Consider the following 26,094-nt stretch of genomic DNA (forward strand, 5'->3'; position numbering starts at 1 on the left):
TATTTAGACCTTGTACTTCAGTTACATCTGATCAAATGCACGTCAACATTCTTCAGCTTGGGCAAAACACATAATTTTTTCTTTGTTTGGAACAGCAGCTACGCTAATTATTTCTCTATTTGTTTCTCTGTGTCTGCCACAGGATGAACATCCCATGGTAACTAGGAATTACACAAGATTCAGTCTGGATTCAGAATACCCAAGAAGAGATGATGCCAACCCCTCAGAGGACCTCTGATGATGCCAGCCTTGAAACAACATACAGCACTACACAATTTTTCTACAAGTTTGATTGCAACACATAATCACTACTATTAGTGTTCATCATCTGTTTTTGATTACACCATTACTGTTTTTAATATTTATACCATATGTACATCGACTTAACATACAGTAGTCACCACTAATAAGCTACTAAATATATTGTAGCAGCCTACATTTTTTTGTACAGCTGCTTTGCAACGATTTGTATTGTGAAAAGCGCTATACAAATAAGTTTGAATTGAATTGAATTGAATTATGTTTTTTGAGAAAAACAATTCTCTCCAAATAGTGGACTTCTATGGTGCCCATGAGTTTGAACTTAGAAAATGCTGTTTAAATGCAGCTTCAAAGGGCTCTAAATGATCCTCGATGAGGAAAAAGGGTCTTATCTAGCGTAACGATTGGTTATTTAAAAAAAAAAAAAAAAAAATTTATATACTTTTTAACCTCATTTTGTCTAGCTCTGCGTCAACTCTGTATTCTGGTTCAAGACAGTTAGGGTAACTCCCATCTCATTTTCTTCTCCAACTTCAGACCCCAAATGTCTGACATGGGAAAATCCACCAAATCTAAAGAGATTTGATTTTTGGCCAAAGCATTCAAAAGTTATTGGCAAAAAAGAGCAATTTTTTCACAACAACTGACTACTAGATGGTGCTGCACTGAAACTGTGCAGGTAGCCTCAGGTCATGCTTGTTATAACACACACCAAGTTTGGTCCCAATGTGTCAAATTGACATATAGCCTTACATCCATTTAGTCTTTAAATGGAAATTATTTAAAAGGCAACAGTTCCACATAGTATATCTTAAATTGTTGAGAAACACATAGAAAACATCAACAACTCATTACATTGCATTAAAGTTCACTTCCAGAACAAGAATTTACAGATAATTTATGTTTTTCTTTCTTCAGTTGTAAAGAAATTGCTTTTTGAGGAAAACATTTCAGGATTTCTCTCCATATAGTGGATTTCTATGGTGCCCGTGAGTTTTAACTTCCAAAATGCAGCTTCAAAGGACTCTAAACGATTCCAGCCGAGACAGAAGGGTCTTATCTAGCAAAATGATTTTCTAAAAAAACTGACAATTTATAAACTTTTTTACATCAAATACTCATCTTGTCTAGCTCAGTACGAACTGTGAGAATTCTGGTTCAAGACTATTAGAATATGTTGAAAAACTACCATTTCATTTTCTTCTCCAACTTTACACACCAAATTTATTAGCAAAAATTTTTTTTTCCATTTCTCCTGACCACTAGGTGGCACTGTGCTGAAACTGTGCAGGTAGCCTCAGGTCATGCTTGTTATAACACACACCAAGTTTGGTCCCAATGTGTCAAACCGTTACGGAGATATAGCCTCACATCTGTTTTTGTATGTTGTTTGTAGAATTTGTTTGCATGCTATTCGAGAGCGGTTCGACCAATCAACTTGAATTCCATAAATTTTTGCCAGCATGGACTGAAGATGATCTGAGCCAATTTTGTTGAAAATCTGACAAACCGTCTAGGATGAGTTCAAAACAAGTAGGTTTTACAAACTATTAATAATAGTGAAAAAACTACTGAAAATCACCAGTGAAACCTAAACACCACCAATGGATCCATTTCTACAAATCTGATGAACAAACAAACCCTACATCTTGGATAGCCTGAGGATGACCACATTTTCAGCACATTTTCAGAGCAACTATCCAGAACACAAGGTAGTTGCAAATTGTTATCATTATTTTTCTACCACCAATCCCACTGAACCTGAATGCAACAAAATCATGTGGAAAAATGAATGTAGTTAAAGGAGCCAAAATCCAGATCTCCATCCAGAGCTGCTCTGGCAGAGAGGGAGATGGTCTGGCAGGAGGTGAGATGGGACAGATGGATGGGCTGATAGCATTCCTGCTCATCCGTGAGCTTTCTCTCTGAAGACATGGGAACCGACGGACTGCATTGATGGATGCCGATAACAAGCTTCCAGAATCTCTCGCATTCCTCCATCTTGATGAGAGACCTACGCTCAGCATTAACAACGCAATTCAACTGCAGAAATTAGCAGCACCTGCTCTGGGAATGGACAGTTTGAGTCATAAAACTCTAAAACCACTTCTACTTTATCATTAGCAGTGATTAGAGAGCAGAATTACAGTTGATTGTTACTGTAGAATTCATCTAAACCAGTAGAACTCAGTTTCCGATTGAGGTCTATGAAACCAAGATAAAGTGCTTTCATGTTGTTCAGCTGGAAGGTTGTATCAACCTTATTTTGTAATGCAAAAAGGTATTTTCTGTGAATGTGTCTAATGATTTTTGGCATAAAAGAAAAATCCATAATTTTGACCCATAGAATGTATTGTTGGCTATTGTTGTATTTTATACAAATACAGTAGTCAACATTCAAAGTGGATCAAACCCTTTCATCAAATTTGTCCTAAAACCAAAAAGAATACGTTCTTAACTTAGGACAACTTTTTTGATCCACTTTGAATGTTGACTACTATATAACCATGCTACTTAAGACTGTTTTTCCTGAGTGTTTACTGACATTACTCAGATTTTATTTATTTTTTTATTACCAACATCAGTCTTAATTAAAACTACCAAATTGTAATTAATTTTCAGCATTTTAACCCTCAAAAATGAGTATTAACTGAGTTTCAATGTCCTGAAGGTTTCTTGAGTCTAAAGTGTAAAAATGATTTCTGAAAGCAAATGAGGGTGAAATACTTTTATATATATATATATATATATATATATATATATATATATATATATAAACGTTTTAGAAAAAAAATGTATGTCATTTGCATCAGGGTCATTATATTACAACGTTAAACCTTTCCAATTTTCATTTAGTAAATTAACTAAAACTGGATTAAAATTGAATACAAACTGTAGACACATTTAAGATGAAAGACTGCAGGTGAATAGGGTAAAAATAAATAACTAATAGTTATCACCTTACCCAGTTGATTGATTACACTGATAATTGCAAAATGTTTTTTCTAAAATGTAAAATTTAAATATGCAAATAAGAGATTTTTTTCAAGAAAATATGCACTAATTTGTATATTTTTTGACATATTAGTCAAAAGCTCTACAGAGGGTATTTTGGGTATCTCATTTTTGTTTTGTCACTTAGTACAACTTTTTTTTTTTTTTTTTAATAAACAGAATATTTATTACATTGTAAATGTTTTGTTCAACATGTATTAGAACAGCTTCACTGATGTGACATGATAATGATATAATTAAATAATGACATTTGACATATTGCTATAGTTTACTTTACTCACTTAGTACAACTTAACATTTCAAAATGACTAAACTTATTTAAGTTGATTGAACTTAAAAGTTTAAGGTAGCAGCGTAACAAATTATTTTAAGTTGACTCAACAAATTGTTTTCTTTTTACAGTGTACAAACATTAACATGAAAGCAGAAAATACTTTAAAAAATCAAATTCAAAAGATTAACAAAAACTATAGTAGTATCTCAATGATAGATATTTAAGTTGAGTCAACTTAAAATTTTAAGGCAGCCAGGTAACTTTAACAAGGCAAACTTTGCTTCGTCACTTAGTACAACTTAACATTTCAAGTTGACTAAACTTATTTGAGTTGATTGAACTTAAAATTTTAAGGTAGCAGTGTAACAAATTATTTTAAGTTGACTCAACAAATTGTCATTTTACAGTGTAGAAACAATAACATGAAAGCAGAAAATATTAAAATAAAATCAAATTCAAGAGATTATTTTTCAAATTTGCGTTGATTCAACTTATTGTAAATTTAAGGCAGCCAAGTAACTTTAACAAACCAAACTTTTTGTTTTGTCACTTAGTACAACATAACATTTCAAAATCAACTAAAGTTGATTGAACTTAAAATTTTAAGGTAGCAGTGTAACAAATTATTTTAAGTTGTCTCAACATTACAAACATTAACATGAAAGCAGAAAATATAAAAAAGCAAATTCAAAAGATTAACAAAAACTATAGTATCTCAATGATACTAAAATAGCACTGGTTTGCATTAACACAGCCAAATGAATAAACAAACAAACAAACAAACAAATAAAACGTAATAATACTGAAAAAGCACAAATAAGCCTAAGGATGCATAACACTAAGAATAACAAGTGCTGCTCTTACACTGAAAACAAGCTGCATAAAAGACAAGAGTCTCACTACAATAAAAAAATTGCAGCTCAAATATCACAAAACGCCATTACGTGTAGATTATTAGTAAAGACATTCACATGCACAACACGCTCAGAGAGATCCAGAGCGCCGGAGGGGCTTGTTAGCATTCGCACCATGCTAACTGCTCAATGCTTTTCTGATATGGATTTCCACTCAACTGTAAACCAATTTATGGGTCGTGTACGTGCCGCTGCTGCTACTGCCAGCTCAGGAACGCTTGGACTAATCACTTTTCAACTCAACTTTAGACTGATTTAGACACATATCCAAGCTGATCAACAGTTTAAAGTTAGTTTTGCTGGTCTAGTGGATTGTTGAACCACTTTAGGCCAGTTTTCGATGTGCATTGGAGTGGTAAGTGATATTATTGCTATCATTTCTTTTCTTGTCGCTCGTCCAGAGATGATTAGCGCTCATTAACTTCAGCCACAGATCCAGATGAGCCAGCCGAGAGCCGAAGCACATCTCTGCCCACGACATTCAACCTGAAACTCTCACAGAGACATGAAAAACCAGCCCTCAGGAGATGCTTTAGACTAGAGAATATCTCTTCAACAGCAATTCATAACCTTCTTCTACTCCAAACAGACCCTCGTTCAGCGGGAATGAGGTCACGATGAGAGCCGCGCATCAGATTGAAACACAGATCGGACAATTCACTGAGGAATCGCTGAAAAACCATCAAAACACGGCTGGGTCGCATTTCAAACCCAACCAGAAGAAACAAGGCCTTCTGTTGCATTTTGCATGAAGAAAATGAAGGCTATTTTAAGAGCCAGTGCATGATTTGTCTTTGCATTACAGTAATGAGGATGATGATGTATTATTTAAATAGTAAAGTTTTTTATATTCAATTTACGCATAAACTAAATATTGTACTCTAACAATGAGATTCTAATGAGAAAGAAATATGGATGAGAATGCCCTGGAAAAAAAAAAACTTTTTTACTTAGTATTTTTGTCTTGTTTTCTAGTATAAATATCTAAACATTCTTGAATCAAGAGGCATTTATTGACAAGTAAAACTTTTAAGATATCTCGTTTTCTGGAAAAAAAAAAAAAAGTTATTAAATTGTGTTCTGACCCCACTGGAAGATATTTGTGCAAATTATATTTTGCAAAATATTTTAAAAATCTAATAGAAAAAGCATGCTTTTTTTATTTTTTATTTTTTTTAGAAAACCAGACTTAATATCTTAAATGATTATACTTGTCTATAAATGCATCTTAAAACAAGACAAAAATACTGAGTAAGAAAACATTTTTTTTTTGCAGTGTGAGAACTGAAGCATTTGTGTTTAATTGTCATGGAAAAACAAAAAATCTATTTAATAACTGGCTCTTGAATAAGCTTAATTTTCTTTAAAACCACATCAAGGGTCACATTCCAATTCAAACCAGTTAGAAAATAAGACTTTTTTTTTTCTTTTTCTTTTGCATGATGGAAAATGAAGCCTACATGTTTAGAGCCAATGCATTGATTTTCTTTTAAGATTTGTTTTGAATTGCAACATAATTTGAGGGTTAATTGTCATGAAAATTATGCATTATTTAAATAGTATGTATAGTATTTATAGTAAATGGTAGCATATACACTGATTTGCCCTTCATCCTGATTTAAATAAACAACGTTGTCATAAAGTGAAAAAACAAAAATGGCCCTAAAATATGCCTAATTTTCTTCAGAATCATGTCTATGGTCTTATTTAAACCCCCAAACAAGAAAAACAATAGCTTTTTTCATATTGTATGAAACAATAAAAGCCTATTTTTAGAGCCAGTGCATTATTTTCCTTTGCAAATGAAGTAATGGGAATTTGAGGGTTAATTGTTATGAAAATAATGATGCATTATGTAAATAATCAAGTATTTATACATAATGGTAGCATTTATGTTGATTTGCCCTCATTTCATTCTGATTTAAATAAACAACACTGTACTACAACAACCAGAATCTAATGAGAAACATATATGAGAAGCTATTTAAACATCCGAAAACGTGAATCATTTGTGTTTAATTGTCATGAAAATATTGTCATAAAGTGAAAAAATAATACTGACCCTAAATTATGCCTCATTTTCTTTAAAATCACATCTACAGTCATGCATTTTGCATGATGAAAATAAAGCCTACTTTTATAGCCCAGTGAATTATTTTCCTTTGCAATAAAATAATGAGAATTTGAGGGTTAATTGTCCTGAAAATAATAATGCATTATGCAAATGGTAAAGTATTTATACATAATGGTACTAATGAGAAACATAAATGGGAATTAGAATTTAAGCTCCTGAAATGGGAATTATTTTTGTTTAATTCTCATGAAAATGTGTCAATGTGAAAAAAAGAAAAAAAAAAAAACTGGCCTCATATTCTTCATGCACATTATGTGTTCTTTTGTTTTGGGGTGAAATGTGAGCTATTTTCTCCATAAGTCAACACTCCTCCCTCTTTCTGCTCCTCTTTGTCTTTATATTCTGACAAATCACATCTCTCTCAGTCGGGGATGGTGTGTGTTATGGTGTGTGAAATGGCTGGATGGTTTAAAGCGCTTCAGGTGCGTCTGCCACACAATCCCTCACATCATCAACACAGCTTTAAAAAACCCATTGAACCGGTGGTGAAGTGGCCGTCAGGTCTGAGTGAACGGCCTGTTTCTCTGTGTTTATTCCACAATGTTTCCTTCAGTGCTGCTTAGAGACGTCTGATTAATATTTCACCGCATGCCGAGGAAAAAAAACACCTGATGAAAGCGAGAGAAAACATCTTTGGCAAAGACAGAACACAAATTTGACAAGCCGCAAATGTTTCAGAGCAAATCAACTAAACTCTCTCTAAATTAAAATGCATGAAGGATCTTGGGTGTCGGAGCTTCTCTGGACTGTCTGATGCCTTCATGTTGAAAGAGACTCTGGCATGACTGACATACAGGCTGATAGATTGATCCGTCTCTCTCAGGCAGGAAGGAGACGGCTTTAAATTCTTCCTTAAAAGACGGATGGACTCTTCTGAAACAAGAGGAACAAAGGCGAGTCTGTGAAGCTCGTGGACAGTAAATATAAACCCGACAGCCCTCAAACGCCGGCCATCTCCCGAGACCCGGCGGCTTTTATTCTGCTTTATTTTATGTGTTTCCATCGCGAGAGCCGACACGTGTCTGCAGCTGATTTACACTCACACCTCCTCACCACAATTAATTAACATGAGGAAATCAAAGCATTAGTCAGCCAACACAAGCTGAGATAACAAACTAACTGGGAGCGTTTACTTGATCAGTCATAAATCACAACGTGAGGGAATATGATACCATACACAGTTTAAACGAATGATTAATTTCTCAAACAAGCCTTATTCACATGTGCTTCATGCCAGACAATGAAAGAGAGACAGAACAACACCAACACTGATAGACAGATAGATAGCTAACTAACTAAAGATAGATAGATAAGACAGACAGACAGATAGTTATAGAATAGATAGATAGATAGATAGATAGATAGATAGATAGATAGATAGATAGATAGATAGATAGATAGATAGATAGATAGATAGATAGATAGATAGACAGACAGACAAACAATTGGATATAGAACTAACTAATGATTTATAAATAGATAGACAGACAGATAGATATAGAACTAACTACTAACTAACTACCTACCTACCTAACTAACGATAGATTGAATTAACTAAAGATAGATAGATAGATAGACAGATAGATAGATAGATAGATAACTAACTAACGATAGATAGATAGATAGATAGATAGAGATAGATGACAGATATAGAACTAATTAATAATAAATAGACAGAACTAACTAACTAATGGCATATAGATAGATAGATAGATAGACAGACAGACAGACAGACAGACAGACAGACAGACAGACAGACAGATAGATATAGAACTAACTACTAACTACCTACCTACCTACCTAACTAACGATAGATTGAATTAACTAAAGATAGATAGATAGATAGACAGATAGATAGATAGATAGACAGATAGATAGATAGATAGATAACTAACTAACGATAGATAGATAGATAGAGATAGATGACAGATATAGAACTAATTAATAATAAATAGACAGAACTAACTAACTAATGGCATATAGATAGATAGATAGACAGACAGACAGACAGACAGACAGACAGACAGACAGATAGATAGAGAACTAACTACTAACTACCTACCTACCTACCTAACTAACGATAGATTGAATTAACTAAAGATAGATAGATAGATAGACAGATAGATAGATAACTAACTAACGATAGATAGATAGACAGAGATAGATGACAGATATAGAACTAATTAATGATAAATAGACAGAACTAACTAACTAATGGCATATAGATATAGATAGACAGACAGACAGACAGACAGACAGACAGACAGACAGACAGACAGATAGATATAGAACTAACTACTAACTACCTACCTACCTACCTAACTAACGATAGATTGAATTAACTAAAGATAGATAGATAGATAGACAGATAGATAGATAGATAGACAGATAGATAGATAGATAGATAGATAACTAACTAACGATAGATAGAGATAGATGACAGATATAGAACTAATTAATAATAAATAGACAGAACTAACTAACTAATGGCATATAGATAGATAGATAGACAGACAGACAGACAGACAGACAGACAGACAGACAGACAGACAGACAGACAGACAGACAGACAGACAGAAAGATAGATATAGAACTAACTACTAACTACCTACCTACCTACCTAACTAACGATAGATTGAATTAACTAAAGATAGATAGATAGATAGACAGATAGATAGATAACTAACTAACGATAGATAGATAGACAGAGATAGATGACAGATATAGAACTAATTAATGATAAATAGACAGAACTAACTAACTAATGGCATATAGATAGATAGACAGACAGACAGACAGACAGACAGACAGACAGACAGACAGACAGATAGATATAGAATAGATAGATAGATAGATAGACAAACAATTGGATATAGAACTAACTAACGATTTATAAATAGATAGACAGACAGATAGATATAGAACTAACTACTAACTAACTACCTACCTACCTAACTAACGATAAATAGATTGAATTAACTAAAGATAGATAGATAGATAGATAGATAGATAGATAGATAGATAGATAGATAACTAACTAACGATAGATAGATAGACAGAGATAGATGACAGATATAGAACTAATTAATGATAAATAGACATAGAACTAACTAACTAATGGCATATAGATAGATAGATAGACAGACAGATATAGAACTAACTAACTAAAGATAGATAACAAACGATAGATAGAGATAGATAGATGATAGACAGATAAATATAGAACTAACTAATGATAGATAGACAGATATAGAACTAACTAACTAACTAAAGATAGATAGTTAGCTAACTAACTAACGACAGATAGACAGAGATAGATAGATGACAGATAGACAGATATAGAACTAACTAATGATAAATAGCCATAGAACTAACTAACTAACGACAGATAGATGATAGATAGACAGACAGATGTAGAACTAACTAACTAACTAACTAACTAACTAACTAACTAAAGATTAGGAAGATATAGAACTAAGAATAGATAGATATAGAACTAACTAACTAACTAACTAACTAACGATAGATAGATAGATACATACATAGATACACACACACACACACACACACACACACACACACATATATATATATAACTAATTAACTAGATGACAGATTGAGTTTCTGTGTTCTCTACTGGATTTCAGAGTGAATCTTTTAATCTGATCCTGGAATGTTTCATTTCTCTCACTGCTGGATCTTTAAATTCGGATGCTTGTTGAACATCTGAGCGGAAAGAACGTCCATTCAGACTCCATTCTCATGCTTAATGGAAAGGCGTCTGGAGCCCCGCATACACCAAACGGTTTGAGCAGAACCAATTAAATCCTAACTGCAGGGAAAACATGCGCTGCTGCGTCTGTCTCCGAAATATCTGCTGCAACGAGGAATGAAGATCCAGAGAGAGTCGAATCTCCTCTGAGGAAGCAGAAGCCCTGGAGCGCCAGTGTTTGTGTGCGTTTGAGAGTGTTTCCACACCATTATGATGTCTGCAATCGATGAACATTACAGTTACCGATGGGAACTCAACACACACACAAACTCACACAAACCCAGTGATTTATTCACTGTCTGATTCCCACCGAGAGACCATCAGACTCCAGACTCACAGCAGATACTGCTTCACATCCAGCCTCTGGCTACAGACAGCACAGCACAACACAACCCAGCAGATTCTCACTTCTCCATCGGCCTCATTCACATGACCTGCACAACCTACTGGTATTGATGCTCCATGAGAAACCTTCAACATTCATGAGTCTTTCCACTGCACAAAGGACACTTTATAGTGAAAAAAGGTTCTTTAGAATATTAAAATGTTCTTTTCTTAAGAACTGCTCATCTAGGAACCTTGAGAAATACAATGGGCCAGGAATCAAACTTGATTGAGGTCAGTGAGCCAAAAGTAAATGCTGCATTATATTCAATGATAAAATCAGACACCAATATGAATGTTTACGGATGGGTGTTTACCTGACATGGGCGTGTAGACCTTGGGCTCGATGGTGCCCATGGGTGGAGGCAGGAGCGGGTTGGTGAAGCTGCGGAGGGGATGCGTGGGCCGCACGCAGGCGGTGGGGATGGTGCGGCTGGGAATCTCTTCTGACCCTGGCGGCTCCGACTGCGCTGTGGGAATCAGAGGCTGCGGTTGCTGCGGGGCCATTGGAGCGGCGCCCTCCGCTGACATCGCTGAGAAAACACACAAACACAGAACGATTGGCGAAATCTGAACTTTATGCAAATGAGAGTGAAAAAAACATCAACAGCAGCCAATCACCTGAAGATTTCACACATTTCAAATTCATATTCATTGATGGTGTTTCAGTAAATCTCATATGAGTTTTACCTCAAATAAAATAATAAATTACATTTTGAAACATATTTGGGGTATATATATATATATATATATATATATATATATATATATATATATATATATATATATGTGTGTGTGTGTGTGTGTGTATATAAATATATATATATATATATATATATATATATAGAATTAACTACCAATAAATATAGAACTAACTAAGGATAGATAGATAGATAGATAGATAGACAGACAGACAGACAGACAGACAGACAGACAGACAGACAGACAGACAGACAGACAGACAGACAGACAGACATAGAACTAACTACCAATAAATATAGAACTAACTAAGGATAGATAGATAGATAGATAGATAGATAGATAGATAGATAGACAGACAGACAGACATAGAACTAACTACCAATAAACATAGAACTAACTAACTAATTAACGATAGATAGATAGACAAATAGATATATAACTAACTAATTACCAATAAATATAGAACTAACTAACTAACTAACTAACTAACTAACTAAACTAACGATAGACAGATAGACAAATAGATATATAACTACCTACCAATAAATATAGAACTAACTAAATACCAATAAATATAGAACTGACTAAGAATAGATAAACAGAACTAATTAACTACCAATAAATATAGAACTAACTAACTAACTAACTAACTAACTAACTAACTAACTAACAATAGATAGACAAATAGATATAGAATTAACTACCAATAAATATAGAACTTACTAAATAACTAACGATAAATATAGAATTAACTACCACTAAATACAGAGCTAACTAACTAGCTAACTAACTAACTAACTAACTAACTAACTAACTAACTAACTAACTAACTAACTAACTAACAATAGATAGATAGATAAATAGATATAGAACTAACTAATTACCAATAAATATAGAACTAACTAACTAACTAACTAACTAACGATAGAGAAATAGGTATAAAACTAACTACAAATAAATATAGAAATATATAACTATTTGACACATTTCAAATTCACATTCATTGATGGTGTTTCAGTGACTCTCATATGATCATTTTCAGAGTTTTACCTCAAACAAAATAAATAAATTACATTTTGGGTTTAAAAAACACTTAAAATTCAGTTATATTTTCATGTTAACTGCATTGACACAATTGGATGAGAACAACTTGAAGTGAATTGATCTGAATAATGACACTATTGTTTTCTACAGAGTTTCTTCACTGTTTAAGTTTAATCATTTGACCATTTAGCAGATGCTTTTATCCAAGGTGACTTTGAATTTGTTTCACAATTGATGAATTTTGCAACATAAACTCTTTGTGAAGCTGCTTTGAAAAATGTGCATTGCATAAAGCGCTATAGAAACAAATGTGGAATGAAACATTTGAAAAATGAAATTAAAAATGTGACTTTTTTATCTTGTTTTAATTAAGCATTCTCAATGCTGTTATGCAAAAATATTCTGCATCTGGATTCATTTTCTTTTGACGAAGCTGAACAGGACTCATTCCATTCCATTTCACTGTAATTAATTCAGATGCAGTTTGCATGCTGATACTGAGAGTTCACCAAACTCTATTAAAAGTATGAGTGTTTTGGTCATTCGGAAACTACGTTTGAATTTTTCCAGCTGTGATCATGCATATATATGATGATCGTGCATGAACTCAAATCAGTCACTGCAGCTTTTGGCCGATATTTAATTTGTTTCAGTAGTCATGTACGCTCAAAGTCTCGTTTGAAGTTTTCTACCTCAGAGCTGTAGTTTGTGCAGACGTCTGCCGCCGCTGTTCGTGCTCACTAAGAGCCTCTTTGAAAACGTCTTTTATTTCAGCGATGCAAAGAGACTCGCAGCTGCTGCCAAAGGACCAAATTAAATCAATTTCTTCTGCTGCTAACAAACTCATTTAAAGCGGAGACTGAACCAGAGCGAGACAGCAGCAGGAGCTGGTTCATTCAGGGCCGCCTCATCTCTAAATCACACAGATGAAACAGCTGGTGTGTTGGTGTGTTGTGATTGGTTAACCGGTGGTGATCTAGTAACAGCTAGTAATGCTACTTCTCAACATGTTATGTGCTAGATAGATAGATACCAACTGACTAACTAACTAATTGATAGTTGGACAGATAGATATAGAACTAACTACCAATAAATATAGAACATACTAATTTACGATAGACAGATTAGATAGATAGATAGATAGATAGATAGATAGATAGATAGATAGATAGATGATAGACGATAGACAGACAGACAGATAGATAGATATAGAACTAACTACTGATAGATAGACACTAATTAACTACCAATGAATATAGAATTAACAGACTAACTACCTTACTAACTAACTGATAGATAGACAGATAGATAGATAGATAGATAGATAGATAGATAGATAGATAGATAGATGATAGACAGACAGACAGATAGATAGATAGATAGATATAGAACTAACTACTGATAGATAGACACTAATTAACTACCAATGAATATAGAATTAACAGACTAACTACCTTACTAACTAAGATAGACAGATAGATATAGAATAGATATAGATATAGAACTACCAATAGATACCAATAGATATAGAACTACCAATAAATATAGAACTAACTTACGATAGACAGATTAGATAGATAGATATAGAACTAACTACCAATAACTAACTAATGATAGATAGATATAAAACTAATTAACTACCAATAAATATAGAACAACCTAACTAACTAACTAACTAATGATAGATAGATAGATAGATAGATAGATAGATAGATAGATAGATAGATGATAGACAGATAGATAGATATAGAACTAACTACTGATAGATAGACACTAATTAACTACCAATGAATATAGAACTAACTAACTGATAGATAGACAGATAGATAGATAGATAGATAGATGATAGACAGACAGACAGATAGATAGATAGATAGATAGATATAGAACTAACTACTGATAGATAGACACTAATTAACTACCAATGAATATAGAATTAACAGACTAACTACCTTACTAACTAACTGATAGATAGACAGATAGATATAGAACTACCAATAAATATAGAACTAACTTACGATAGACAGATTAGATAGATAGATAGATAGATAGATAGATAGATAGATGATAGACGATAGACGATAGACAGACAGACAGATAGATAGATATAGAACTAACTACTGATAGATAGACACTAATTAACTACCAATGAATATAGAATTAACAGACTAACTACCTTACTAACTAACTGATAGATAGACAGATAGATATAGAACTACCAATAAATATAGAACTAACTTACGATAGACAGATTAGATAGATAGATAGATAGATAGATAGATATAGAACTAACTACCAATAACTAACTAATGATAGATAGATATAAAACTTATTAACTACCAATAAATATAGAACAACCTAACTAACTAACTAACTAATGATAGATAGATAGATAGATAGATAGATGATAGACAGATAGATAGATATAGAACTAACTACTGATAGATAGACACTAATTAACTACCAATGAATATAGAACTAACTAACTGATAGATAGACAGATAGATAGATATAAAACTACCAATAAATATAGAACTAACTTACGATAGACAGATTAGATAGATAGATAGATAGATAGATAGATATAGAACTAACTAACTAACTAACTAACTAACTAACTAACTAACTAACTAACTAACTAACTAACTAACTAACTAACTAACTAACTAACTAACTAACTAACGATAGATATAGAACTAACTACCCATAAATATAGAACTACCTAACTAACTAACTAACTAACTAACTAACTAACTAACTAACTAACTAACTAACTAACTAACGATAGATAGATAGATAGATAGATAGATAGATAGATAGATAGATAGATAGACATAGAACTAACTAACTACCAACTAAGTAACTAATGATAGATAGATGGACAGATGTGTTACCAGTAGCATAACTGCGGTCGACGCTCAGCGTGGAGAAGGGCATGGGCCGCAGGCTGAATTTAGGGTGTGCTGTGAATCCGCAGGTGGGGGACGGCAGGATGCCCGGATACTGACTGCTGTCCAGCGTGGGCACCGGGATGGCACTGACCACCGCTGAAACACACACAAACAACACGTCACATCTCACCACCACATCCAAACACAGACATCACAAATAAACCACCACTGTTTTGAAAGCCTTCCTGATTTCTGAGCCTTTCTGGCCGGATCTAGAAGCGCAGCAGACGATGAACCGCCAACCCAGGCTGCTCTATTTGGCCGATTCGCTCCCATCATTAATCACGCTTAAATATTTAAACACCTACAAGAGGAAAAGTGTTTAGAATTCAGACCCTTGCAAGCAAAATGTGGACCCCATTAGTCTGTTTTAAACTCCTCAATAACGGCGATCCATCGAACGCAACAGACGGAAAACAGCAGAATCCCATCAGGAGCAGAATCCACACGGACTCATTCAACAACCTCTGAACAAAACAACATCAGGATACAGCATATGATGATGATGATGATGATGATGATGGTGCAGTAAAACGCAGTAAGCGACCACACTACTGCAGCTCTACAGCTTCAGCAGAGCACAAGAGTGCTGACCTTGACATTGAAAGCCTCACAGAGAGAAAGAGAGAGAGAGAGAGAGAGAGACGGGCTGAGAAATTGCCTGAAGTGTTGAGATTTCTATCTACTAAACTGCCCCAGACGAGCAACTGCTGATTGACTGCAAACTCTCTCTCTCTCTCTGTGTGTGTCTCTGTGTGTGTCTCTTTGTGTGTCTCTGTGTGTGTGTGCAAGAGAGAGGTTTTGCCTACATTGTTTGCATCCAAATGTCTCAGGATAGAAAGCCTGAAATCAGCAGCAGCTAACAGCCACAATAAGACATCTTAATGAAAACCTACAAATGCACGATATATTTACATACATGCACATTCACATCTTCTGTGGTAAATCAATGTTTGATTGTCTTCTAATCAGCAGGGATTTTTTTTTATAACCAAAACAGGTTAGTTTAAAGCCTGTATTTATTTTATCCAAAGTACAGCAAAACCTGCAAAATTCTGAAATATTTTTTTTTACTATTTAAAATATCTGTTTTCTATTTGAATATATTTTAAAATGTAATTTATTCCTGTGATTTTAAAGCTGAATTTTCAGCATCATTACTTCAGTCTTCTGTGTTCCATGATCCTTCAGAAATCATTCTAATATTCTGATTTGCTGCTCAAAAAACATTTATTGTTATTATTATGTTGAAAACAGCTGAGTAGACTTTTTTTTAGGTTTCTTTGATGAATAGAAAGTTCAGAAGAATTTGGAGGACAATATGGAAGTGATTTAAGTATAAATAAATAAATAAATAATAAATAAATTAAATAATTAAAAAATAAATAAACAAATAAATGTAGAAATAAATAAATACATAAATGCTGAAATAAAAAAATGTAGACATGCATAAATAAATAAAATGAATGAATGAATAAATGTAGAAATAAATAAATAATTAAATGCTGAAATAAATAAATGCAGATATACATAAATAAATAATTTTGCCAAAAGTGTAATTTATAATTGTGCTATTTTTGTACCATTTGTGTTATACTACACATATATTTCTACATTTATTCATTTATTTATTTATGCATTTATGCGTTTTTGTATTTATTTATATATATAAATAAATGCTGTTCTTTGGATATTTCTATTCAATAAAGAATCCTGAAAAAAATAACGTTAAATATTGATAGTATAAACAATAGTAAATGTTTCTTGAGCAGCAAATCAGGATATTAGAATGATTTCTGAAGGATCATGTGACACTGAAGACTGGAGTAATGATGCTGAAAATTCAGCTTTGATCACAGGAATAAATTATATTTTAAAATATATTCTAATAGAAAGCAGTTATTTTGAATAATAAAAATATTTTACAATTTTACTGTTTTGGGGATACTTTGGATCAAATAAATGTAGGCTTGTTGAGCAGAAGAGACATTAAAATCTTAAAACATTAAAAATATTTGAATGGTAGTGTATATGTAACAGCAAAACTTTTAAAAATATGGAAGATATATAAACTAATTTAACATTTTAATAAAAATGATAAAAGCATATCAATGAAGCTAAAATAACACTGCAAATTCATATTTAATTTAATTAGATTTACAGATAATTATTCAGTCTAAATACACCTTTAAATCAGATTATTTATACTTGAATGTGAGTTTTATTTACAGGAATATTTTGAGCGTGCACTGATTAACCATTAACCTGCTGTCATCTCAGACTGTATCTGTATCTCCAAAACCACAATCTGCTTTAATGCAGCTTTAATTAACTTCACACACCTCCGGCTGTTAAACTGGCTCTATCATGTACAACCATTCATTTCCCAAATCAACTAGCAGACCATTCTCTCCTACAGAACCGACAGAAAGCAGATCAGGAGCCAGCATTAAAATCATCCAGACAGGACGAGGGGTCAACAGTCTGGATGATAAAGGAAGGAGGTCAGGCGAGACGTCCAGGAGCGAGAGGAATCACAAGGGCAGACGGGAGGTGAATAACTAGAGTGAGATGTGGACACTGACAGACTGGAATCAAACGGTGAACAATCATTTCTACAGGTTGAGATTAAACTGGAGCAGCGCTTATGAAGAAATGACCATATAAGGCTACAAACATCAGTGACTGACACGCCTCTAAATAAGTCTAGTCCAATCAGAATGTTAGTGTCCATCAATATCATGAATAACTATCAGTATATTGTTAGAGTTATCCTTACAGTTATTGTTATACTTTTTGCAATGGTCAATGTTACTGGTATAGTTAATTGTGTTAGTTATGGTTATTGTTAGTATCCTACGACAGCATTTTAGTGCCATGTAAAAAAAAAAAAAAAAAAACCTAAGATTACGAGATTAAAGTTGTAATATTTTAAGAATACAGTTGAAATAATATGAGAACAAAGTCGAAATACTATGAAAATATAGTGGAAATATTCTGAGAATAAAAACAAAATATTATGAAAATAAAATCAAAATATTATGATAATAAAGTCAAAATATTATGAGAATAAAGTCGAAATACTACAAGAATAAAGTCAAAATATTTCAAGAATAAAGTTGAAATATTACCAGAATGAAGTTGAAATATTTCGAAAATAAATTTGAAATACAAAGAGAATAAAATCAAAATATTTCAAGAATAAAGTCGAAATATTACAAGAATAAAGTTAAAATACTATGAGAATAAAGTCGAAATATTACAAGAATAAAGTCGAAATATTTATTCTCGTAATATTTTGACTTTATTCTCTAAATATTTACTTTATTCTTGTAATATTTAAATTTTATTGTCTTAATTTAGACTTTATTCTTATAATTTAGACTTTATTTTCATAATTTAGACTATTCTCAAAATATTTTGACTTTATTCTTGAAATATTTAGACTTTATTCTCGAGATATTTCAACTTTATTCTCATATTATTTTGACTTTATTCTCTTCATTTAGACTTCATTCTTGTAATATTTCGACGTAATTCTCTTAATTCTGACTTAATCTGTAATATCTAGAAACATTACAACTTTAATCTTATAATCATATATTTTTTTAACATGGCACTAAAACGTTGTCGTATTATCATTTTTGTTACAGTTACAATTTTTGTTATTGTCATTATAGTTATTATTTATATTGTTTAGCTTATTTTTATCATTATAGTTATTGTCATTCTTATAGTTAAGTTATATCATTATAGTTATGGCTATTGTTATTATCATTTTAGTTATCGCGATTGAGTTAAGGTTATTGTTACAACACTGTAAAAAGTTTTCACCAGTTTCAACTTAAAAACTTAAGTTCATTAGCTGCCTTAAAATTTTAAGTTAAATCAACTTGAAAGTACAAGTCATTTTAATTCATTTTATTGTCGTGAGTTGAAATGACTTGTAGTTTTAAGTTGATTTAACTTAAAATTTTAAGGCAGCTGCTAAACTTGAGTTTTTAAGTTGAAACTGGGGAAAACTTTTTACAGTGTATAATTCCAGCTATATTTATTGTTATTATTATTATAGTTATAGCTTTTCTACATTTAGCTTTATTATAGCCATTGTTATTATCATGCTAGTATTTAAAATTAGTAGTAATTTAGAGTTATCATTATAGTAATAGCTATTGTTACAGCTATTGCTATCATAACATTATCATCTTAGATTATGCTTCAAGTCCATCAAGATCCAAATAAATTGAGAAGCAGATCATTATTTGTGTGGACAGCATCTACATTGAGTTTCTCTTCATCAAACGCGTCAGAAGGTCTTGTTAGAGTAAGTTTGTTAATTACGCAGTGTTTAGTTTCGTCAATCTGAACTTTCACTCATGACTTTCGTATCCCACCCTCTTTATTTCCTCTCAAAACTCCGCTTCCTTCCAGCGACTGTCGTTTTTCCCAATCATTAATCTGTGCTTTCTTTTCCCAGAGGAGATGAAGCTGCTTTCATGTGGTTTGGGAGCAGGAAAGAGGTGCATAATAAATGCCGTCTCTTTGGCAGAATCGCGGCAGGAGGTCAGAGAGGAGACGCTCACGCGACTGACGCGCCTCGAACCCCGGCGGGAATCAAACGCAGCAGAGCGAGACGTCTGCGAAGAATCAAAGCCCATGACGGCCGCCGCGTGATCTTCACCCAAACCACACTCAACCAAGCCGTTCAATGAGAGACAGCTGGCGTTATGAAGACTCATATTCACATTCACTCGCTTCTCTCTTCACACTCAGACATTCAGAGTTGTGCTGAAGGATCTGAGACCTTTCAGGGATTCTCTGGTCCATCTGCTGGTTTGGGCTGAATTGGCTGAATTGGATTGGGAAAGCAGGGTCACACCAGCGAATAACCGCCGGAAATCCCATTTCTGCTGGATTTTTTTGTAAAAGCTTAAACTTTTGAACTTTGCATAAATAGATTAGATGATTAGCATGTTGCTAGCAGGATTAGAATGTAGTTAGCATGATTCTAACATTTTTATAGCATGTTTAATTAGGGTTGTGCCGATAGACGATAGTATCGTGTATCGACGATAGTCAGAGATATCGCCTGTGGCTGATGCCTTTGACGATAGTTAGACGATTATTATTATTATCCGTCAAAAAGGCGCCTAACTTTAGCGATGCAGCGCGGAGAGTCGGTTCTAGGATGCTTCAGAAACTTGCCGCGGTATAAACACAAGCAAAGAGAGTGGCTACGTCGCCTTAACGCGCCACAGACGTGTGCAGTGAAAACGGGTAATGCATGTTTCACACATACTCCGTCTGCAGTGCGTATGTGTTGCGTCCGTGCACCCACGGAGAGATTTTCATCATACAGCACGGTGTAGACAGATTAACTGATTCTAACGGGAGTGTTATATTATATTAGCATTGCACAGTCATTAGGATAACAGAGGTAGTAGAACGTGGTTCAGGCTGAATTAATTACCATATATCAGAATCGGTCTGTATAGGCTAAACATAAACATTCACCTCAGTAACATCTGTATGCGTTAATTAGAATTACGATGCGATCAAATGGCGCTAAACATACGCACGTGAATTACACGGGCATCACTTCTCCACATTCTACATAAACAATTACAACATCACCTGATGACAACGGTCAGACATAAAGCGATAACATTATCGCAATATGACAGGTAAAGAAAGATACACTCATTTACATTCATGCACGTACATTTACCACTCACTGAGGATAGCGGATAGCAGAGAATGAAACCGAAAGTAAGATCTCTCCGGCAGAACTATATCGTCAGCGCTCTGTACACGCACAACTTAGTCACATGCCCAATAGCAAGTCTACCTTTACAAAATGAATAAGGAATTTAGTACATAGATAATTAAATAAATCAGCACGATAGTATCGTGTATCGGCGATCTCTCAGGCTGACGATAGGACGATATGAAAATTGAGCATATCGCCCAACACTATGTTTAATATGTTTCTAACATGATTAGCAAGTTGCTAGCATGTTTCTAGCACGTTTCTAACATTTTTCTATCTTGATTAACAAGTTGCTAGCATGTTTCTAACATGTTTCAAGCTTGACTAGCAAGTTGCTAGCATGTTTCTAGCATGATTAGCAAGTTGATAGCATGTTCTAGCATGATTAACAAGCTGCTAGCATGTTTCTAACATGTTTCAAGCCTGACTAGCAAGTTGCTAACATGTTTCTAGCATGATTAGCAAGTTGTTAGCATGTTTCTAGCATGATTAACAAGTTGCTAGCATGTTTCTAACATGTTTCAAGCCTGACTAGCAAGTTGCTAGCATGTTTCTAGCATGATTAGCAAAGGTGCTAACATGTTTCTTGTATGATTAACATGTCATTAGCATGTTTCTAGCATGATTAGCAAGTTTCTAGCATTATTAGCAAGTTGCTAACATGTTTCTAGCATTATTAGCATTGTTAGCATGTTTCTAGCATGATTAACAAGTTGCTAGCATGTTTCTAGCATTATTAGCGAGTTGCTAGCATGTTTCTAGCATTATTAGCGAGTTATTAGCATGTTTCTAGCATGATTAACAAGTTTCTAGCATTATTAGCAAGTTGCTAGCATGTTTCTAGCATGATTAGCAAGTTTCTAACATTATTAGCAAGTTGCTAACGTGTTTCTAGCATTATTAGCATTGCTAGCATGTTTCTAGCATGATTAGCAAGTTTCTAGCATTGTTAGCGAGTTGCTAGCATGTTTCTAGCATTATTAACGAGTTATTAGCGTGTTTCTAGCATGATTAGCAAGTTTCTAGCATTATTAGCGAGTTATTAGCATGTTTCTAACATGATTAGCAAGTTGCTAACATGTTTCTAGCATGATTAGCAAGTTGCTAACATGTTTCTAGCATTATTAGCATTGCTAGCATGTTTCTAGCATGATTAGCAAGTTTCTAGCATTGTTAGCGAGTTGCTAGCATGTTTCTAGCATTATTAACGAGTTATTAGCGTGTTTCTAGCATGATTAGCAAGTTTCTAGCATTATTAGCGAGTTATTAGCATGTTTCTAACATGATTAGCAAGTTGCTAACATGTTTCTAGCATGATTAGCAAGTTGCTAACATGTTTCTAGCATTATTAGCATTGCTAGCATGTTTCTAGCATGATTAGCAAGTTTCTAGCATTATTAGCGAGTTGCTAGCATGTTTCTAGCATTATTAACGAGTTATTAGCATGTTTCTAGCATGATTAGCAAGTTTCTAGCATTATTAGCGAGTTATTAGCATGTTTCTAGCATGATTAGCAAGTTGCTAACATGTTTCTAGCATGATTAGCTAATTGCTAGCATGTTTCTAGCATGATTAGCAAGTTGCTAGCATGTTTTTAGCATTAATTTTTTTATTGAAAATTGTGTTAGTTTTTGCTTGAAACAAGCAAAAATATCCAGCAATGGGGCAAGAAAAAAAAAATCTTGTTTAGTCTTTGAATTAAGATTATTATTCTTACCCCATTTTTGCTTGTTTTAAGCAAAAATCAACACAATTTTGATATTTTTTTTTTTTTAGAAAGCAAGACTTAACATCTTTTCAAAAATTATTTTATGATTTTAAGTGTCAAGTAAATTCATCTTGATTTAAGAATACCTTAATATTTTAAAAATTATTAAATCAAAATAATAAGAAAATAATGTTTTGCAGTGTAATTATGGTTCTAGCTGTCGTTTTCACTCTGATTATAGATATATTTCCAGCTATAGTGGTGGTGTTTGTTAAACAGGTGTTAAAGGTGTGGCTGCAGTCGCTCACGTGTGTTGCTGGGCTGAGAGTCCATGGGGATCATCATCTTGGTGCGTGTGGTCCTGCGGGCGGCTAACGATCGCTCTAACGTGGAAATGCTGCTGGAGGCCTCGTCCCCGTCTGCACCTGAACAAGAGAACCACATGACCTTCAGCCGCTGACACACACACACACACACGCACACGCACACGCACACGGTTGGTCGAATCGATGAACACCTCCAGAGCCCACGGCCTCACCTGAGTGGCTGCTCTTGCTGCCCATCTGGCTCTCTGATTGGCTGTGGCTGACCGGCGCCATCTCCTGGCAGCTCTGGATGGGCGACTCGCGGCCGGAGGGGGCGGAGCTGGAGGGCTTCTCGATGTTCTTCAGCTCCATCTCCTCATGGTGGATCCAGAGGTCAGGAGGTCGCAGGTCTTTCTGGCTGCCCTTTCGTTTTCCGGCGCTGTGTGTCGCACGTTTCCTTCAGGAACACAGAGACAGACCCATACAGAAGGATGAAGTTATATTATATTTTATTATATCTGAATAGTCACATGAAGCTCAGTGATTTCTGCGTTTGCATCACACTTCAAGAACTTTATCTCCGGAGCATCTCTGAGAGAGCTTTTTGCTGTATCATTTGAAAAACTAAACAACAAAATCAAAGAAATTTTAACAGAAATATATTGCTATGATTATGATATAGTAAAATGTATGTCTCAAAATAATAGGCTAACACTATAGGATTATTTGTATTGAATATCTTTCAACCCAAATGTTTTTTTATTATATTATATTATATTTTATTTTATTTTATTTTATTTTATTTTATTTTATATTTTATTTTATTTTATTTTATTTTGAATGTGTTTGTTATGATAGGACAATATTTGGCCGAAATACAACTATTTGAAAATCTGGAATCTGGATGCAAAAAAATTCTAAATTTTGAGAAAATCGCCTTTAAAGTTGTCCATATGAAGTTCCTAGCAATGCATATTACTAATCAAAAATTAAGTTTTGATATATTTACGATAGGAAATTTACAAAATATCTTCATGGAACATGATCTTTACTTAATATCCTGATGATTTTTGGCATAAAAGAAAAATCGTTAATTTTGCTCCATACAATGTATTTTTGGCTATTGCTACAAATATACTTGAATTTTACATTTTATTATGAAAAAATGCTGAAAAAACAATATTATCAAAAGTGCTGAAAATTAAAATGAAAGTGGTGAAACCGGTAAAAGAAAAAAGAATGAAATAATTTCATATGCAGGTACTACATATAAACAAGCCTTGCTAAGATTCAAAACACATAATAAGTAAAATCAAAATGTTTATTTTAAAGGGTATTAGTTAGGGGTGTAAATCGGAGCCTTCAAGACGATTCGATACGATACCGATTTCTTAAGCCAACGATTCGATTATTTTCGATACTTCAGAATTCCCTGTGATACGATGCGATTCGATCCGATTCGATTCAATATTAGATATTTTTACATGATATCTATTAAGTTTCAAATAAATCAACAAAAATGGTAAATAATTTGCCTTTTATTGAGAATACAGAAACAGTATTCTATTCACATGTGTATGTTCCACTAAAGCAGTTGTGCTCAATGCACTGCAAATAGAACAGCAAATATAAGCTACTGCATCTACAAAGTGCAAGCAGATAAATTGTAATAATAAAAAAAAAACTTAGTGCATGTCTACTATTGCCAATTAGCCTATTCATCGTTTTAAAAAAGTTTCTTTCATACAAAATTGGTTACATTTTGAAAATACAATTTGCATCTTATTAAGAGGTAATGGTCACACATCCTCTGCAGTAGATGAACTGCAAATAGAATACTACTCCACAAAATCAGTTCAAAATCATCGCTCTTGAAAGTCAGACAACAACGTGAGGTCTGTGAACATGAACAACATCATAGACGGACTGTGAAACGAAAGTAAGGCGTGTGAAGAAGAAGACAGTGAGGTTAGTGCCACCCGCAGCTTAGGAGTAGGTAGTACGCTTAATACATCGGAGCAGACAGTAAAAGAAAGGTCGGAACGGATTCTAAAAATAGACAAGTGAACAAACAGGCGGCAAAATAAACACATTAATCGATATTCTTGCGGACGAATCGATGCATTGAATCGGCGGCTGCATAATCGATGCATCGATACGAATCGATTAATATTTACACCCCTAGTATTAGTGAAATAAAGCTGCTGTCAGCTGTGTTTGGACAGGCCAAAAATTGGGCTAGTTTTCATTCTTTTTGGGCAGATTTTGAGTAAACTTTGGGCTGGAAATTTTTCTGGGACCTGGCAACCCTACATATCAATGTGACTCTAGTCCCATTATGTGATATCTCTCTCTCTCTCTCTCTCTCTCTCTCTCTCTCTCTCTCTCTCTCTCTCACACACACACACACACACACACACACACTTATCTAGAACACACTTCAGCTCTTTAGCATCATCACTGCAAACACTGATGCTGTCACAAATGTGCCAGTTACTGTTCGTCTTTAGTGTAACTGATGCCTGTTAAAACACTCATCAATCTATAGACCAACTCAGAGTAGAAACACATAGTGCTTGCAGAAAAACACTGGTAACAAGTGGAGGTAAATGGGTAAAACTAGGGATGTCCCGATCAGGTTTTTTTGGCCCTTTGGAGTCATTTGATTTCGAGTATCTGCCGATACAGAGTCCCGATCCGATACTATAACACATAAAAAATAAGGAACATCCTGGATCTGTTTCTTCGCTCCTCTTCATTCTTTTTTTATTTAATTCACCTTATTTTAACATTCAACAACTCCGTTAACAAACAGAGCACTTCTGTGAGGTAGCTTGAACAATCAAGTAAAAAATTACAT

General features: G+C 33.8%; 1 protein-coding gene across 1 annotated transcript in view; it reads right to left on the minus strand.

Moving 5' to 3' along the window:
* LOC141334953 (netrin receptor DCC-like) overlaps positions 1-26,094 on the minus strand; it is a 154,435-nt gene that overhangs the window by 2,556 nt on the left and 125,785 nt on the right. Inside the window, exons 23-26 of the mRNA XM_073840174.1 lie at positions 23,468-23,691; positions 23,238-23,354; positions 15,395-15,547; positions 11,072-11,287 (exon numbers count right to left, since the gene is read on the minus strand). Of these exons, the coding sequence (XP_073696275.1) occupies positions 11,072-11,287; positions 15,395-15,547; positions 23,238-23,354; positions 23,468-23,691 (710 nt within the window). The remainder of the gene's footprint in view (positions 1-11,071; positions 11,288-15,394; positions 15,548-23,237; positions 23,355-23,467; positions 23,692-26,094) is intronic.

Source organism: Garra rufa, chromosome 5 (assembly GCF_049309525.1).
Source record: "Garra rufa chromosome 5, GarRuf1.0, whole genome shotgun sequence".
Lineage (NCBI taxonomy): Eukaryota > Metazoa > Chordata > Actinopteri > Cypriniformes > Cyprinidae > Garra > Garra rufa.